At 48.6% G+C, this 18,557-nt stretch overlaps 1 protein-coding gene across 1 annotated transcript; it reads right to left on the reverse strand.

Annotated features, from left to right (window-relative positions):
* Positions 1 to 9,721: 9,721 nt before the first annotated feature.
* Positions 9,722 to 16,513, reverse strand: PSMB5 (proteasome 20S subunit beta 5). Its single transcript, XM_004584684.3, has 3 exons — positions 16,002 to 16,513; positions 14,937 to 15,243; positions 9,722 to 10,232 (listed from the first exon to the last, which is right to left on the reverse strand). The coding sequence occupies exons 1-3, from the start codon at positions 16,197 to 16,199 to the stop codon at positions 9,946 to 9,948; spliced, it is 792 nt and encodes a 263-aa protein (XP_004584741.1). The 5' UTR covers positions 16,200 to 16,513; the 3' UTR covers positions 9,722 to 9,945.
* Between the last annotated feature and the right edge of the window lie 2,044 nt (positions 16,514 to 18,557).

Raw genomic sequence — 18,557 nt, forward strand, 5'->3', positions numbered from 1 at the left:
TTACAGACCCTAGAGAGGGAAGAGGAGGCAGAGCCACAGAGACCAGGGAGCTTGTAGCAAGGTGGAAGACAACGCAAAGGTGGAGACTAGGGAGGCAGGTTGGCAGGTGGTCATCTGAGTAGGGTACTCAAAGAAGTGTGAAAAGGAAGAATGGGCTTTTGTTTTTTGTTTCTTTCGAGTGAGAGCGAGCAAAAGAGAGAGAGAAAGAGAACTCACAGCCATGGGCTCACTCCCTGAATGCTGAAGTACAATATGGAAAATGGAAATTCAACCCAGGTCTCCCACATGAGTGGCAGGTGCCCATTTACTTGAGCCATTCTGCCTGTCATCCCAGCAGCATTAGCATTAGCTAGCTGAAAGCTGGAGTTGGTACTCAAACCCAGCTATTTTTATGTGGGGCATGGGGCATCTGATTTATTTTGTTGAAAGACTGAATTACAGAGAAGGTTAGAGAGACAAGGAAATGTTTCATCTGTTGGTTTCATCCCAGATAGCAACAACAACTGGCACTAGGCCAGGCCAAACCCAGGTGCTTGGAGCGTGACTGGGAGTGCCTTTCTACTGCTTTTCTCAAGCCATTAGCAGGCAGGTGAATTGGAAATGGAGCAACCGGGACTGGAGCTAGCATTTATGTCAGTATTTATATAGGATGCCAGCATTACAGGTGACAGCTTAGCTGCAGCACCACCATGCCGGCCTAATAATTTTAAAATAATTAAGACATCATTAAAACATTAAATAAGATGCAATAACATTAAAACTAAAAATTTGTTTTTTAAAGATTTATTTTATTACAAAGTCAGATATACAGAGAGGAGGAGAGACAGAGAGGAAGATCTTCCTTCCAATGATTCACTCCCCATGTAAGCGCAGTGGCCGGTGCTGTGCCGATCCGAAGCCGGGAACCAGGAACCTCTTCCAGGTCTCCCACGCAGGTGCAGGATCCCAAAGCCTTGGGCCGTCCTTGACTGCTTTCCCAGGCTATAAGCAGGGAGCTGGATGGGAAGTGGAGCTGCCGGGATTAGAACCGGCGCCCATATGGGATCCCGGGGCGTTCAAGGCGAGGATTTTAGCCGCTAGGCCACACTGCCAGGCCTAAAACTAAAGATTTTTACTATACCCTATTCTGGTTCCAGGACATAGTAGGTTAAGCCTCCGCTTGCAGCACCAGCATCCCATATAAACATCGGTTGAAATATCCCAGCTGCTTCACTTCCAGTCCAGCTCCTTGATTGTGGACTGGGAAAGCAGTGGAGGATGATCCAAGGCCTAGAGCCCCTGCACCCATGTAAGAAAACTGGAGAAGACTCCTGGGTTTGGATTGGCTCAACTCCAGCATTTGTGGCCTTTGGGGAATGAATTAGTGGGTGGAAACGCGGTCCTTTTCTCTCTGTCTCTCCTTCTATTTCTGAACTCTGCCTTTCAAATTAAAAATTACTGGTCCTCTTCTGTGTCTCCCCCGTGGGTGCATGGTTCCAAGGACTTGAGCCTTCTTCCATTGCCTTCCCAGGCCACAAGCAGGGAGTTGGATGGAAAGTGGAGCAGCTGGGACATGAAGTGGCGCCCATATAGGATCCCGGCCCTTGTAAGCAGAAGATTAGCCCATTGAGCCAGAACACTTGCTTCCTTCCCCCACCGCTCAAATCAATATTAATGAAGAAATGAATGTGTACATTTAGAGCTAAAGCAAATATGGTGACATGAGAACTGGATTTATATGAAGAGTATGACACATAAATGTTTGTTGTGCTAGTCTTTCCACTGTTTTGAAGTTTTGAAACATTTCAAAATTAAAAACAAATAGGAATAAAAACAAATACCATTTGCATTAGATATTTAGATTCTGTCCTTTCTAGAGGCAAGATGGTCTGCTGGACTCCAGGATCCTGATTTATTTCAGGATTCTGTTGTAACGCTTCGGAAAACTCCCAAGTGCACATTAATGAATGCCACCCAAGCTGTGAGAGCATTTTTTTAAATAGGTGGAAGAAAACGATAATGGTAGCTTGTAAAGCAGAGCAAAACACAAATAGCTTAGCTGCCTTTTTTAGGGCATGAGCCTTGGGAGCACAGCTTCCTTGCACACCAGCCATGAAGAGCAGAGCAGGTATGCCGGGACCCCCACCCAAGTAGCAGCCAAAGCACCAGTCCCCACCAGGGTCTAAAACAAACAAAACATGCCTAGGGGGCTCACAGGCAGAACTTCTCAGGGGCCTGTTCTGTGGAGGGGAATCCTGCCTGTTAAAGCAGAGGCCCTGCAGGGGCGGGGCCTGGGCAGGTGCACTGGGTGGAGGATGTCTCTCCCTACCATCATCTGCAACCAGGAGGTGGCACAAGCATGACAGAGATTCTTAGCACAGATAATCTTAATTTGTCTGATTTTTAGGAATTAATCAGAGGGACTTTCAGAAAAGGTTTATGGAAAACGCACGCATATTGTGAAAAAATTAAGCAGTGGATTTGAAAACTTGTACCAAAGTAAACTTAACTTCATTTTCCCATAAATTTTTGGAAGTATCCTTGTGTAAGTTTCATAGGATGTTTTTGTAGTCTTTTAAAACTTTCATTTCATTCATTTGAAAGACAAAGTTACAGAGAGAGAGAGAGACAAATTCGTCTGCTAGCTCAGTCCCCAAATGGCTGTGATGGCCAGGGTTATGCCAGGCTGCAGCCAGCAGCTAGCATCATAAACAGATGCTTAACCTGTTATGCCACAATGCAGACCCCTTGTGCTATGTTTAAAAGGAACACACTGTCAACATTGTGGCACGGTAGCTTAAACTACTGCCTGCAATGCCAAGATCTTTTGCCACTAGGCAACTACGCAGGGGCCCAGCCTGCATTCTTGAACCCCTGCACCTACAGGAAGACTCAGATGGAGTTTTGGACTCCTGACTTGAACCTGTCATACCAGCCCCAGTCTCTCTCCAGTTTGCCTTTCACATAAATAAAATAAATACATGTATAAAAATAAGACAGACAGTATTTTGAAACTAAGCATTAATAGCACTGGGAATCACAATGCTGAACAAGGCAAGAATCAGTGGCATGATGGCACCAGGGTGAAATCATTCACTCATTGTGTTCATTGCACATCTTAGTAGTCAGCACCGAGCTAAATACCCTGGGGAACAAATAAAACGAACACTATACTTAAGTGTTTATTTATTTTATTTTATTTTTTGTTGATTCAATCTCAGTGCATGTTATTGGGCTATTTAGATTGTTAATTGCTTCTTGATTGATTCAATTTTGGTGGGTTGTGTATGTTCAAAAATCTGTCCATTTCCTCTAGGTTTTCTGATTTGTTCGCATATGGTTGCTTATTTTATTTTATTTTATTTTATTTTATTTTATTTTATTTTATTTTATTTTATTTTATGTATTTATTATTTTTTGAAAGTCAGATACATAGAGAAGAGAGACAGAGAGGAAGACCTGATTCACTCCCCAAGTGGCCACAACGGCTGGAGCTGTGCCGATCTGAAGCCAGGAGCTTCTTCCAGATCTCCCATGTAGGTGCAGGGTCCCAAGGCCTTGGGCTGTCCTCGACTGCTTTCCCAGGCCACAAGCAGGGAGCTGGATGACAAATGGAGCAACCGGGACATGAAGCAGTGTGTGTATAGGACCTGGCCTTTGAACAGGAGAATTTAGCTACTGAGCCACCATGCTGGGCCCCTATTTATTTATCTTTACAGATTTATTTTGCTAATTTTAAAAACAGAATTACAGATAGAGAGGGAGAGACAGAAAGAAAAAGAAATCTTTCATTGCTGGTTCATTTGCCAAATGGCCGCATTAGCTGCAGCTGGCCAGGCTGAACTCAAGAATGTCTCATGTGGGTTCAGGAGTCCAAGCACTTGGAGCATCTTTCTTTGTTCAAGTGTATTAGCAGGGAACTAGATAGAAAGTGTAGCATGGTGGTTCTAATCCCGGCAGCTCCACTTCCTCTCTATCTCTCCTCCTCTCAGTATATCTGACTTTGTAATAAAAAATAAAATAAATATTTAAAAAAAAAAAAAAAAGAAAGTGTAGCATGGGCCCGGTGTGATAGCATAGTGGTAAAGTCCTCACCTTGAATGTACTGGGATCCCATGTGGGTGCCAGTTCTAATCCCGGCAGCTCCACTTCCCATCCAGCTCCCTGCTTGTGGCCTGGGAAAGCAGTGGAGGTTGGCCCAAAACGTTGGGACCCTGCACCTCCGTGGGAGACCTAGAAGCGGCTCCGGGCTCCTGGCTTCAGATCGGCTTGACTTCAGCCTTTGCGGTCACTTGGGGAGTGACCCATCGGATGGAAGATCTTCCTCTCTGTCTCTCCTCCTCTCTGTATATCTGCCTTTCTAATAAAGATAAATAAATCTTAAAAAAAAAAAAAAAAAGAAATTGTAGCAGCTGGGACTTGAACTGGTGCTTGTAGGGAATGCTAGTGTTGTAGTTGGTCAGCTTAACCCACTGAGCCATGATGCCAGCATCGATGGTAACTTTTTAACTGAAAAGGCAGGCAGGCATAGTTAAAACAACCAGAACAAAGATGTTCTTCGAGGTAGCACATACTAAGTCTGCTGAAAGGAGACACAGAGTACCAGTAACACCCAGCCAAAGACCATACTTAGGCCCTGTAGGTTCAAGGTCAGTCTGTCTCTATGCACATTTTTCCACTCAGGGAGGTTCTTGGATGTGAGGTTTGAAAAACCACGATTGTTTTCTTTTTCCAATACCCAGCTGGGAGTACAAACTCAAGAATAGATGGAGGGTCCGACACAGTAGCATAGTGTCTAAAGTCCTCTCCTTGCATGCACCAGGATCCTATGTGGGCACCGGTTTTGTTATGGCTGCTCCTCTTCCCATCCAGCTTCCTGCTTGTGGCCTGAGAAAGCAGTGGAGGACGGCCCAAAGCCTTGAGTCCCTGCACCCACATGGGAGATCCGGAAGAAGCTCCTGGCTTTGGATCGGCACAGCTCCGGCCATTACGGTTACTTGGGGAATAAATTAGTGGATAGAACATCTTTCTCTCTGTCTCTCCTTCTCTCTGAATATCTGCCTTTCCAATAAAAATAAATAAATCTTTATTTTAAAAAAAGAATAAAGGGAAACATGATTATGAGCCTTCCACATAATGGTGTGCTCTGAGAACTTCCTATAATCAGATTTGAAATAAGCTATGGTCAGATCTATGGGTATGGGAAACTTGCATTGTATGGGGAAGCCTGGAACACAGACAGCCTTGAGAGGTTGGCAGAATGAGGCGAGGCTGTGAAAAAAGCTAGATTAGTTACAAAAATATCTCTTTGACCTCAGCCATATTTGGACCTCAGAGTAGTCTTTTTTTTCATATTCGTTTATTTTATTTGCAAGATAGAATTGCATTAGAGAGAGAGATCTTGCATCTGCTGGTTCCGTTTCCAAATGACTACAGCCACCAGAGTTGGGCTGGTCCAACACCAGGAGCCAGGAGCTTCTTCTGGGTCTCCCTTCCGGGTGCAGGGACCCAAACACTTGAGCCATCCTCCACTGCTTTCCCAGAGCATTAACAGGGAGAGCTGAATGGGAAGTGGAGCAGCTGGGACTCAAACCGCCGCTCACATGGGAGGCCGGTGCTGCAGCACTTGCCCCATATATCCTTTTTTTACCTTCTGTCTTCCTGGGAGTTCATGGCTCCCCTCCCTTTTTGAACAGCCTTCATCCTGACATGTAAGTTTGTACAATGAAAAGGGACAGACTGTAACGTGTGTGGCTGGAGAGTGTGGAGGTGAGGGGAGAGATGCCTTTTTCGTGAGCCTGGAACTAGTGTTCCTAGGGTCAGAAGCTGTGGTCTGGCCTCATTTTACCTTTTTGCCTTCAGGAAGGAGGTTTTTACCACCTTTCTGTCTTTGGCCTAACCAGGTTGGGAAGCGGCAAGACCTTCTGGTCAACCTTGCCTAAGTGGTGCAGACATGGAGCGATCCTGGCAGGATGTAAGTGACTGTGACAGCACGGGGCAGGAGGCACGTGTTCATTATGTATGGCTGGAGGAGTCATCTGTCTCCAGGGGCACATGTTTCACTGCGCATTAACTTCCAGCCGCATCCTCCCTGCTTCTCGGCTCGCCCTGTGCGTCACCCCTGTGCCCACTCCCCGGCTCCTCCTCATTCCCAGCCCAGCTCACCTCTCCTGCACAGTGCCTCGTCTGGCACTTGCTGTCTGGGAGTTGCCTTTCTGCCACTGTCCCTCCTTCATTGTCTCTTTCTCTCTTCCATTCAGTCTGTGTCCTCTGCTACACAAGCTATTTTGGGTCCCCTGCAGCTAACGATAACCTTTTCTGGTAAAGGAAAATCCCACTGCAGGACTGGATTTATTGATGGATTGGCTTTTATTTAAATTCCGTGGAGAAAAGGAAAAAGAAAGAAAGAAAGGTCTTTTTATGAAGTGAGAGAACAGAGAGAAAATTGTGAAACCTGGAAGGAGAGGAATAGCCTCAAGAGAGGGGAGGCGGTTGGGGATGTCGGGGGAAGAGATGAGCCCATGCTCTCTTATGTCGTTCCAGATCAACTAGGTCAGAGGCCCCTGGCAGAGGACAGCTTGCCCTGAACTCTGAGGGGTTAAGCACCAAGTTAGGCTTGGCGTCTAATGCAAAGGCAAAACCTTCTGGGAGAAAAGGAGTTGAGTTAAATAAACCCAAGACGCTGACGTGCGAACAATTTCTTCTGCCTGACCCACTAACAACTGTGAATAAGGACATTTAAAAAGCGGGTTTTCTCTTATTGTGCTTCATGGGGCAGAACCCCTGCAAGGCAGAACCCGGCTCCCAGGCAGACCTGGGGAGCCCTGCAGGATGGGGACACTGCAGGATGGGGACACTGCAGGATGGGGACAGTTGGCTGACCCGGGGCGGGGCGGGGGGAGGGAGTGAGGAGGAAGGGGTGGCCCAGGCCAGGCAGGAGGCGGCAGCAGCTGCTGAGTCAGGGCAGTTTTTGCTCCCTGCTCTTGCCTGCCTGCTCTAATTAATGCCTTCCCAATATGATTCTGGCTTCCTGAGGGGAAACCAGAATTTATACAAACAAACAAGCAGCAAGCACGAAGTGGTGGAGATGCATAGATTGGAAATGGTAAAGTGCTTAGCAGAACCCAGAGATCAGGGCTGCGGGTCAGTTTCAAAGCCCCTGGTTGTCGGAATTTGAATCTCTCCTAACAAAACAGAGAACTAAACGCACAGGATGACACAGGCCGATCCCCTGCATTCTCTACTGACCCCTCCCTGGTGACTCCGACAGAAGGAAGTGCGACCCAGGGAATCCACCCCGCCCCCCGCCTGCCCCCTCCTGGCTTTCCCCTCACTCCCTTGTCACCCCTTGCTTCCTTTGCCTAGCAGGCCACATAGAATCCATGGGCTAGAAGAAATCAATTGTTTTATTTCCCCTCAAAAGATGTGAACTGCCGTTGCCCAAATGGCTTTGACGCTTCTCTCATTTGCCGGCTGATGATGGTATCAGAAGACATTGACCTTCTGGTCTTTGCAAACTGAAGAGGGAACATTCAGTAACTATCAGGCTTCCGTCTCTCATTTGCTTTCACTGTATCCTCCCTCCTTCCACCCCTTTCCTCCCTCACCTCTCCATGTTTCTTCCTGAACATTCTGTCCACCCCATGGCACATAGCTTCCCCTCCCACATCCCTGCCTGGCCTGCCTCCAGCCCCACAGTGGTTCCTACTACTGAGACAAAGCACAGGGCCTCCAGGAGCCTTGCTTCTGACTTTCCGTGATTGGGCCTATCACCTACCTGTAGGAGTAGGATTGTGGTGTTCCCAAGATCTCTGCCCAGAGAACTTGTCAGACATTATCACTGAGAGAGCCCTGTCCTTTGCATGCCTGGGAACTGCTGGGAGAAATAAATCTTCCAGCTATTTAAGGCAGGTTTTTTTCCATCATCCTTTGTCAAAAGGACTGTTCTGGGAGATGAATCTGAAGGGAGTCCCTGACCTGGCACATTTCCACTCCATAGCATCCCTGAAGTGTGAGGTTGACACTCGCTATCCCCGGACAGCACTGGTGCCCCAGCTACCCACCTCTCTGCCCAGGGTGGGTACCGCCAGCCTGGCTGAGGTCCGTTACTTTCACAAAACACCTGCCACAAACTGACCACTGGTTGCATTCAGTCAAGTCCCCTGTCCAGTCCCAGGAAGACAGAAGGGCAGAAGCTAGAACCACAGAGCAGAACACAGGGCTGGGAACTGGATGCCAAGAGCCCACAGGTGCTGGTGCGGGCGAGGTGTTTGGCTTGAACAGTCAGACCCCTGCCAGGGCAAAGTGAGAGACAGAAATGGCAAGGGGCTGTAAGTTGCCCGATCATCTCTCCTCTCAACTGTGCTTCCTGTTGATGGAATGAGGCCAGGGAGTCTGGCTCGCTCTCAAGTCATGCAAGGAAATTCCAATTCTCAACTCTACCCTCAAGGCTATTTCCCAAGGCAGTGTTTTTCAAATTGTGTTCTGAGGGGTTGCAAGAAGTGCCAGGGAAGTGTGCGTGTGTGTGTGTGTGTGTGGAGTGGGAACAAAGACTCATATCCCCTTCACTGTTATTTTTCAACTTGATTTCCACTCTTTTTCAGCTGTTAGGATTTTTCCTCAGAATTCACATTTAAAAAAAAAGTCCTAGTTTCTGAAGAGATCCACAGACAGTGGTGTCCTGAGAGGACGATGATGGCACCTTTCCCTGCTGGCCCCTGGCACACAGTGTACACAGGACCCAGGGGACACACAGCATCACCCCCACCAGCTTCGGCAGTGGAGCAGGCACAGGTGCAGCTGGCGGCTCCCGGGATACTTTTGCAGCAAAAACGGATCTCTGTAAGAACCAGTAATTTGTTTTCCAAACTCCTTTCTCCAATCTCACTAATTCCCAATTTCCCCACATTTGACAAATGCAATTAACAAGCCTCGATCAGTTCTTGGCCGACAGCCCTCATCAATCAATACACGAAATGCACTAGGCAGAAGCGGTGGAGGGGGCAGGGCTGGTAGCTGCAGCCCAGGGCAGAGGCCTCTGCCCCCATTTCTGTGAGCCCTTCCTAACTGCTGAGTCGCAGAACTTGACCCTCCCTCTGGGCCTGGTGGCTGTGTCCTCCTCTTGCACTTTTCAAAGCCCCCATCCCTGGCTTCTCCCTCCTCCCCATGTCTTTTCCTTAACAGAAGGCCTTGCCATCTGCTGCCACCATAGCTTGGGAACCCCTCGATGCAGAGTGATAAAACAGCCATCTCTCTGCAGCGAGACCTCTTCCCCACCCACACATCCCACTGGTTTCTTTGTGTGGCTTCCTGCCCACGAGGCTGTAAGCCTCCATCACTGGCTCAAGCCACTGGGGCCAGGATGGCCACTTGTGTGGTCAGTACTGCTTCACATACACTTCTTTTCTCAGGCGCCTAGTCTTCTGTCCTCTTTGGCTGCTGATGCAAACGCCTGTCTCCTCACCCTTCTGCTGACATCACATCCCCCCCACCTCAACCCCGCCCTGGCAGACCCTCCCTGTTTCCATCTCCTTGTAAAGAGAATTACAAGTCTCCCTCCTTCCCCTCTTTCTCCTTTGTTATTAGGTTCATGAGCGGCGACGTTAATATATTCACTAGGCAATGTCTTCACACCACTGTTTCTTGTAATTACAGTTTCTTTCCTCCCACTGTCCTGGCTGATTTCACTGTAAAGTGCTTGGAGGAGGTACTGTGTGGACAAAAGACACAAGACTGGCTGAGGTCCAGTAGGTGGGTAGTGTAATGCTAACATCCAAGAAAAGAAAACAAACAGTCACACTCTGCAGCAGCTTATTAACAATTAGTAACATACAGAGGTCAATGTTCCGGAACTTTCACAAAGCAATCAAATACCTGTGGGCCCTTCCACTATAGGAAAGGGTGCTATATCCATATTATCAGTGAGAGTCACCCCAAGAAGTGCAAGTAGCCAATTGCACCCCTCCTTCAGGGGGTGGAACCACTGTACTTGTCATGCAGGTCAGCAACATTGTCGCTGGACACCCGGATCCAGCCGTCCTCCCGCACGTGGTAGAGGTTGACAGCGCCCCCTGAGTAGGCATCTCGGTAGGTAGCTTGGTAGATGGCCCGGCGGGCTAGGTCGTAGGCCTCCTCCACTTCTAGGTTGTAAGAATAGCCCCGATCCATGACACCGTAGGCGTACACAGAGCCAGAGCCCACAGAGAAGGTGGCTCCCGAGATGCGGTTCCCTTCGCTGTCCACATAGTAGAGGCCTGGGGAGAGAGAGGAAGCTAGCAAGGAAACAAAGCACCGTCCCTTTCATTTTTCCTTCCTTCCAAGGCAGGCATTTTTTAGCACCTTGGAAGTCAGGGCAAACCAACACGAATAAGAGAAAACAGAACTTCTACAAAATCACTTAAAGAACCACTTCTTCTTCCCCACTCCAGCCACTAAACCCCAGGTGAAGGAGTCAATTCTGACATCAACATGCTGGGATTCTGGGGTTGGCGCCACAGCTCAACAGCGGAATCCTCTACCTTTTGTGGTCATATGGGGAGTGGACACTAAATGGAGCATCTTTCCTCTCTGTTAATCTGCCTTTCAAATAACTTGAAAAAAACATAAAAACAGGCCCAGAATGGTAGCCCAGTGGCTAAAGTCCACGCCTTGCATGCACCAGGATCCTATATAGGCACCAGTTCATGTCCAGCTGCTCTACTTCCCATCCAGCTCCCTGACTGTGGACTGTGAAGGCAATAGAGGATGGCCCCAGGCCTTGGGATTCTGCACCTGTATGGGAGACCCGAAGGAAGCTCCTGGCTCCTGGCTTTGGGTCAGCTCAGCTCCAGCCACTGCAGTCACTTGGGGAGTGAGCCATGGGTTGCAATATCTTTCTGTCTCTCCTTCTCTCTGTGGCTCTTTCTAATAAATAAATCTTTTTTTTTTTTTAAGATTTATTTATTTATTTTTTATTGCAAAGTCATGATATATACAGAGAGGAGAGACAGAGAGAAATAGCTTCTGTCCAATGATTCACTCTCCAAGTGACTGCAACGGCCGGTGCTGAGCTGATCTGAAGCCAGGAGCCCCAGATCCTTTTCCAGGTTTCCCACGCGGATACAGGGTCCCAAAGCCTTGGGCCGTCCTTGACTGCTTTCCCAGGCCACAAGCAGGGAGCCTGATGGGAAGCAGGGCTGCTGGGATTAGAATCGGTAGCCCATATGGGATCCCAGTGTGTTCAAGGTGAGAACTTTAGCTGCTGGGCCATGGCACTGGACCCTCTAATAAATAAATCTTACACACGCACACACCCCTCTGGGATTCCACAACATGTCATCCCATCTTATCTCAGCTTCTCTGTCCTCATATCATATTCACAAAGCAACTCTAGGGGCTGGTGTTGTGGTATAGTAGGTAAGGCACCGGCCTGTGTCCAAGCTGCTCCATTTCTGATCTAGTTCCCTGCTAACGGCCTAGGAAGGCTGTGGAAGATGGCCCAAATGCTTTGGTCCCTGCCACCCCTGCTTCTTCCAGAAGAACTGGGAAAAGCTTCTGACTCCTGGCTTTGGCCTTGCTCAGTCCTGGCCATTGTGGCTATCTGGGGAGAAAACAAGTGGATGGAAGATTTCTTCTGTGACATTCAGACAAATATATAAATTATTTAAAAAGGAAACTACAGGGGGGAGGGTTGGGGGAATCCCAGTACCTAGAAAACTGTGTCACATAATACAATGTAATTAATTAAAAAAAAAAAAAAAAGGAAACTATAACCCAATGGCTTTAGTTTTACGTACAGGATTTCAGGCACTGAGGAAGGCAATGTTCAAAAATAATCCCACCCCTCCACGTGTTAGACTATGTGGGGGCCAAGCCATACATCCACACAGCAGACATCAGGCCACAGTCCTCAATTCTGAAGACTTACTGTCCAGTACAATAGCCAGAGGCCACTTGTAGCTATTGAGCATGTGGAGTCAAAACTGCATGTTTTGCACTATTTGCTGAGCTATTTCAAATATATTGGGCTGAATAAAATACATAATTAAAATTAAAATTTTTAAAGAAAAAAACAAAAGATAAGAAAATTAATTTCTTTTTAAATATTTGAAATGTAGTACTTTTGACATTTAAAGTTACTTCTGTGCCTCATCATGTGTTTCTTTTGTGGTATAGACCGGGAGCTGGCCAGGTCAACTATTTTTTTTTCTAATAAAGTTTCATCGGGCCCGGCGTTGTGACCTACTGGCTAGAGTCCTCGCCTTGAAAGCGCCGGGATCCCATATGGGTGCTGGTTCTAATCCCGGCAGCTCCACTTCCCATCCAGCTCCCTGCTTGTGGCCTGGAAAAGCAGTTGAGGACAGCTCAAAGCCTTGGGACCCTGCACCCGTGTGGGAGACCTGGAGGAAGTTCCTGGCTCCTGGCTCAGGATCGGCATAGTACCAGCCTCTGCGGCTCACTTGGGGAGTGAATCATCGGGCAGAAGATCTTCCTCTCTCTCTCTCCTCCTCTCTGTACATCTGACTTTGTAATAAAAATAAAATAATCTTAAAAAAAAAAGTTTCATTACAATACAGCTATACCTATTTGTTTAGAGTAATACCGTCTTTGCTACATTCGTGTTACACCAGCAAAGTCAGGTAGTAAGACAAGACCATATGGTCCGCAAGCCTAAAATGTTTACTACTTGGCCTTTAAACTGACTTCTGACACAGATGAATATTTAGACAAAGACTTTAAGCATCAATCCCAGGGGCAACAGTGTGGCTCAGTGCGTTAAGCTGTCAACATCCCATGTGAGGTCAGGTTTGAGCTCCAGCTTCTCTATTTCCAATCCAGTTTCCTATAAATGTGCCTGGAAAGCAATGGATGACTTCCCAAGCTCTTGGATCCCTGCCACACATGTGGGAGATCTGGATAGATTGTTAGCCCCTGCTTCACCTGGCCCACCCCCAGCCACTGAGAGCATTAACCAGCACACAAAAGATCTCTTTCTTCCCCACTGCCTGCTAGAACATTCCAACTGATGAATTTGTTGCAGGTTCAGATCCAAACTCTCTATCTCAGATACCTTTAGTGTGTCTCCATCACACGTTAACTCCTGTCTTTGCAACACTCACAACAACTTGTCCTGTCTTCTAAAATTTTGCCAGTAGCATCTCACTCAACTCTCACTACATTAAAATCATCTAATGGGGCCTGGCATGGTAGCCTAGTGGCTAAAGTCTGCCTTGCACACACCAGGATCCCATATGGGCGCTGCTTCATGTCCTGGCGGCCCTACTCCCTATCCAGCTCCCTGCTTGTGGCCTGGGAAAGTAGTCAAGGACAGCCCAAAGCTTTGGGACCCTGCACCCGTGTGGGAGACCTGGAGGAAGCTCCTGGCTCTGGACTGGATCAGCTCTGGCCACTGCAGTCACTTGGGGAGTAAATCACCGGAAGGAAGATCTTCCTCTCTGTCTCTCCTCCTCTGTGTATATCTATTTAACTGTTCAGTAATAATAATAATAAAATCAACTAAGGAAGACTTCTGGCCACAAAGGCCGGAGCTAGGCCAGCCTGAAGCCAGGAGTTTCTTTGGGATCACCACATGGATGCAAGGGCCCAAAGACCTGAGCCATCCTCTGCTTTCTCAGGCCATCAATAGGGAAATGTATGGAACCTTTTTTGTGGTTTGTTTAAGACTTGTCAGCGTCACAGGCAGTGGCTTTACCACAACACTGGTCCCTGGAAGTTTCTTTCATACCTTTTAAGGCTAAAGTGCTTTGAGTTCCTGGGTATGGGTGCTTGGCACAGTAATTCAGTTGCCTTGAGAAGCCTGTATCCTACATTCCGGTGCCTGAGACCAAGCCCCGGCCCCACTGCCAGTCCAGCTTTCTACTAATACATGTCCTGGGAGGCAACAGGTGACAGCTCCAGGGCTTGCATCTTTGCCTGCCAACCAGAAAACCTTATGGGCACCTGGGGAATGAACCTGCACATGGAAGAGTGCTGTCTCCTGCTTTTCAGATAAAATAAAAAATTAAAATTAAAAATCAATCAAGGGCCCGGTGCCATGGCCTAGCAGCTAAAGTCCTCGCCTTGAACATACCGGGATCCCATATGGGCGCCGGTTCCAATCCCGGCAGCTCCACTTCCCATCCAGCTCCTTGCTTGTGGTCTGGGAAAGCAGTCGAGGACGGCTCAAAGCCTTGGGACCCTGTACCCGTGTGGGAGACCTGGAAGAGGTTCCTGGTTCCCGGCTTCGGATTGGCGCAGCACCGGCCATTGCAGTCACTTGGGGAGTGACTCATCAGATGGAAGGTCTTCCTCTCTGTCTCTCCTCCTCTCTGTATATCTGACTTTGTAAGTCACCATTTGGGATGCTCACAACAGCTGGGACAAGAATGAGCCATGGGCTTGGTATGATGGCTCATTGGGCCAATCCTCTTCTCACAAGTGCTGGTTCTATACAGGCACCAGTTCGTGTCCTGGCTGCTCTACTTCCATTAAGCCGTACTGCTTATGGCCTGGGAAAGCAGTGGAGGATGTATGTCCCAGAGCATTGGGACCCTGCACCCTGTGAGAGACCTGGAAGAAGCTCCTTGCTCCTGGCTTTGAATTGGTTCAGTTCCGGCCACTGAGGCCATTTGGAAAGTGAACCAACAGATGGAAGATTTTTCTCTCTATAAATCTGCCTTTCCAATAAAATAAAACTTTAAAAGTCACCTACCAGATATGGCACTGGTTACTGTTTATCACCATTTAACCAATCTAGCAGGTCAAAAAGCAGAGGCTGAGAAAATCACCAACCTGCTAGAGGTCACACAGGGACAAGTGTCTCTAACTGTAATCTTGTGCCCTACACTACAGTATCCACTTGGCACACCATACCCAAGACCACCTGCAGCATACCCTCAGCACCCACACCGGGCCTTTCATCCAGCTATTCATCCCCTAAACCCTTCTCCTCCGCAGTCTCAGCCCAAGGTTCCACTCACCCGGGCCCCTCTTATCCCAGCCGCAGATCATGGTGCCCATGGAGAGCCCCATGCCCTTGTACTGGTACACCATGTTGGCCAGCAGCTTGGAGGCAGCCGCCACCGAGATTCGTTCCTTATTCCGAAGCTCGTAGATGCGACACTGCCGAGCCAGCAGCCGCTCCCAGAAGCTGCAGTCGGCCGCGCCGCCGGCCATGGTGCCCAGCAGGTACGGGTTGATCTCAATCACCTTCTTGACCGTCTGGGAGGCAATATAGGCCCCTGCTGTGGCCCGGGAGTCGGCCGCGACGATGACGCCATGGCGGAACTGTTGAGATCAGAGGAAGACAAAACAGACCTCATCAGAGCACAAGAACACACCCATGTACCCCCCACATTCCTCCTCGGATTAAGCCCAGTGTGTCTTCCTCTGCGCTTTAGGAATTCATAACAACGTTCCTTGAGTACTCATGTAACGTGGGCTTCACATCAACTTCTGACCTGAATCTCACCAGTCTGAGGCTAATACAGTGGAGGAAAACGGTTTACTGAGACCAAATCCCTCTGCCCTAGACCTAGAAGTTGCTATTGCAGAGCAGGGGTAGGAACCCCAACTGCCCGACTGCTAAAACGGCGTTCCCTCAGCTGCAATCAGTCAACTCCTCACTCCACACACCTGCCTGGTGATGCAGCCCAGTTTCCCAAACCTCAGGTGAATATTATGGCAACGCTCTTACCCCACCCCCACCCCCAAGGCGCACTGTGGCTGCGATCTCCACTTTCCCAGCAAAGAACTCCCGACTCGAGCAACCCGGGAAGCTTAAGAACCAACCTTGTCGTCCTGGGTTCCTTCCCTCTTCTTGTCCCCATCCCCCACCCCACCTCCCAACAGTGCCCTTGTCCCGCCAGAGCGAGGGCCGAGGCCTTCCCGAGCAATGAGACAGCGAAACCGCCGGGCCGGGACGACAGGACCGAGCCTCAGCCTGGGCTCTGTGCCCACGGCCACCGCCGGCTGCTATCCGGCTGCGCGGCCGGGAAGGGCGCGCGGACTCCGGACTGCATCCCGCCAGGCGGCTGGGGTCGCACCTTGAAGGCCAGCGTGGTGGTTCCATGGACCATTTCGATTCCCGGCTCCTCTGGGACGCCCCAGCCGGGCGCGGTCAGGCTCAGCCCATCTCTGGGACTCCCTGGACCCAGATCCAGCAGATCCGTACGACCTCCGAGTCCGAAAAACCCGCGCTGGTTCACAGGTAGCGGAGTCTCCAACACGCTGGCCAGCGCCATGTCTACTAAGGGCAAAAGGAACTAGCCCCAAGAGGGGTCGGGCAACGCTTCGCCGTCACAGCTTCACTTCCTAGGAAATCTGTTCCGGGGAGGAGCCATTTTGACTTCTGGCAAACTTGCTTCCGCCAACAATAACTGAACGTAAGGCACCATTTTCGGCGAGAGAAAAGAAAATAATCAATGGATTAAATTTCAAAAGGATGTAGCTGATATCTTGAGTTTGGTCACGCAAAGCAGTCCAGGATCAGGTGCACCTCAAATTCATAGGAAGGGATAGGAATTACACATGTTGCGTGAGCGAGGTGGTGTCGGCCATCTTTGAGAAGGGCGTGACTGGTTGGAATCGGTTCTGAAGGCTGAGCCGGAGTTTGTCCCCGCCCAGCAGGTATCCAGGCAACGCGTCACACCTCTGCTGCTCCTAGCACCTAGCTAACGCGACTAAGGTTGCTGTTTTCTTTAAGAGGACCCTGTGCTACTGAGTAAAATAACAATTTACTCTGAAGCCATCTACCCAGGCTGTAGTAATTTGCAGTAATTTATGATGAAAAGCCCAACGTAGTGTGTGTCGCCACCCATAAGTATCCAGTAATCAAATTTTGAAGTCCAATATTCTCTTCACTCGCTACTATAGGAAAGTCTAATGAAAACTGAAATGCTTAAACACCAAATGGAAGTTTTTAAGAAGGAAAACAGGAGCCAGCGCCGGGACGCAAGCTAATCTTCCAGCCTGTGGTGCAGGAATCCCATATGGGAGCCAGATCGTGTCCCGGCTGCTCTACTTTTGATCCAGTGCCCTGCCGATGGCCTTAGAAAATGGAGGATGGCCCACGTGCCTGGGACCCTGCACCCCTGTGGGGAACCTGGAAGAAGCTCCTGGCTTCCAGCTTCAGGTCAGCTTAACTCTGGCCATTGAGGTCACTTGGGGAGTGCACCAGCAGATGGAAGATCTTCTCTCTGTCTCTTGTTATCTTTGTGAAATTTACCTTTCAAAGAAAAACAAGTAAAACTTAAAAAAAAAATAAAAGAAGGAAAACAAAGGGCTGACTTCTCATTTCAGCAGTAATTTACTGTCTTGGGGGCCGGGAAGAAAGTTGAGGCTCCATGAAGATGTGTCCAGAGATTCTCTAGCTCCAGTTTGCAGAAATGTACTGTATTTCATTGTCTCTCTACTACCCACCTTCAATTTTCACCTCTTTGGGGAGCTGTAACAAACAAGTCAGGAAGTGGGCCTAGGCATGAAATATTACCTCCTGCTTTATGGGCTGTGACATCAGTGTCTGGCCTCTCTTGTTGGATTCTAGCAGCAACATCTGTCAACACCTCAATTCCACTTTCCTCTGATGCCCAGTTCAGCTCCTCCTCCCCCCAACCCCCGTCTTGGCCCCCAGCAGAATCTGCATGTTCTGTGTTTTAACACTAACATTTGGCTACTCTCTCCAAGTCCAAAAAGTAAGATGTGACAATGTGGAGAGCAGTAATTGTGGCTTACACTTGGACGGTGTGGAAAATGCAAAGTTCCTCTGTTGAGCACATATTATTTGCATTATTTTGCAGTCATCCCAGCAATGCAACTAGTCCACCCTTCTGACTTTTAGTAGTTTCATTGGCACTAATTGCATTTGTACCTCTTAAAGCACTTAAACAAATTTTATTTATGGACCAAGCGTGGTAGCCTGACACCAGTGCATACCCCAACTGCTCCAATTCCCATCAAGCTTCCTGTTTGTGGCCTGAGAAAGCAGTAGAGGATGGCCCAAACCCTTGGGACCCTGCACCCGTGGGAGACCTGGAAGATCCTGGCTTTGAATCAGCTCAGCTCTGGCCATTGCGACCACTTGAGGAGTGAACCAGCAGATTGAAGATCTTTCTGTCTCTTCTCCTCTCTGCAAATCTGACATTTCAATAAAAATAAATAAATCTTTGAAAACAAAATTGTATTTATTAGAAAAGCAGAATCACAAAGAATGGGTGGGGAGATTTTCCACCTATTTGTTCACTCCCCACATGGCTGTGACAGCTAGGGCTGGGATGTCAGGCAGAACCCAGGATCATGAAACTCCACCTGGGTCTCCCACACGAGTGGCAGGAGTCGAACGCCTTTGGTTGTTCTTTGCTGCCTTTTGGGGGAACTAGCTGTGAAGTGGAGTGGCTAGGACTGGCAGCGATGCCCCCACGGTGCCCCCACAGGATGCCAGCATCACAGGTGGTCCAACTGCCTATACCACAACACTGCCCCCTCTTCAAGCACTTTCTTATTTTACCTGGTTACATGCGAACATTTTCCTCTTGTTGGATCATAAGCCTTTGTTTTCTTTGTTTTTGTTTTGATCACGAGCTTTTTTTTTTTTTAAAGATTTA

Source organism: Ochotona princeps, chromosome 6 (genome assembly GCF_030435755.1).
Source record: "Ochotona princeps isolate mOchPri1 chromosome 6, mOchPri1.hap1, whole genome shotgun sequence".
NCBI classification, from domain to species: Eukaryota; Metazoa; Chordata; class Mammalia; order Lagomorpha; family Ochotonidae; genus Ochotona; species Ochotona princeps.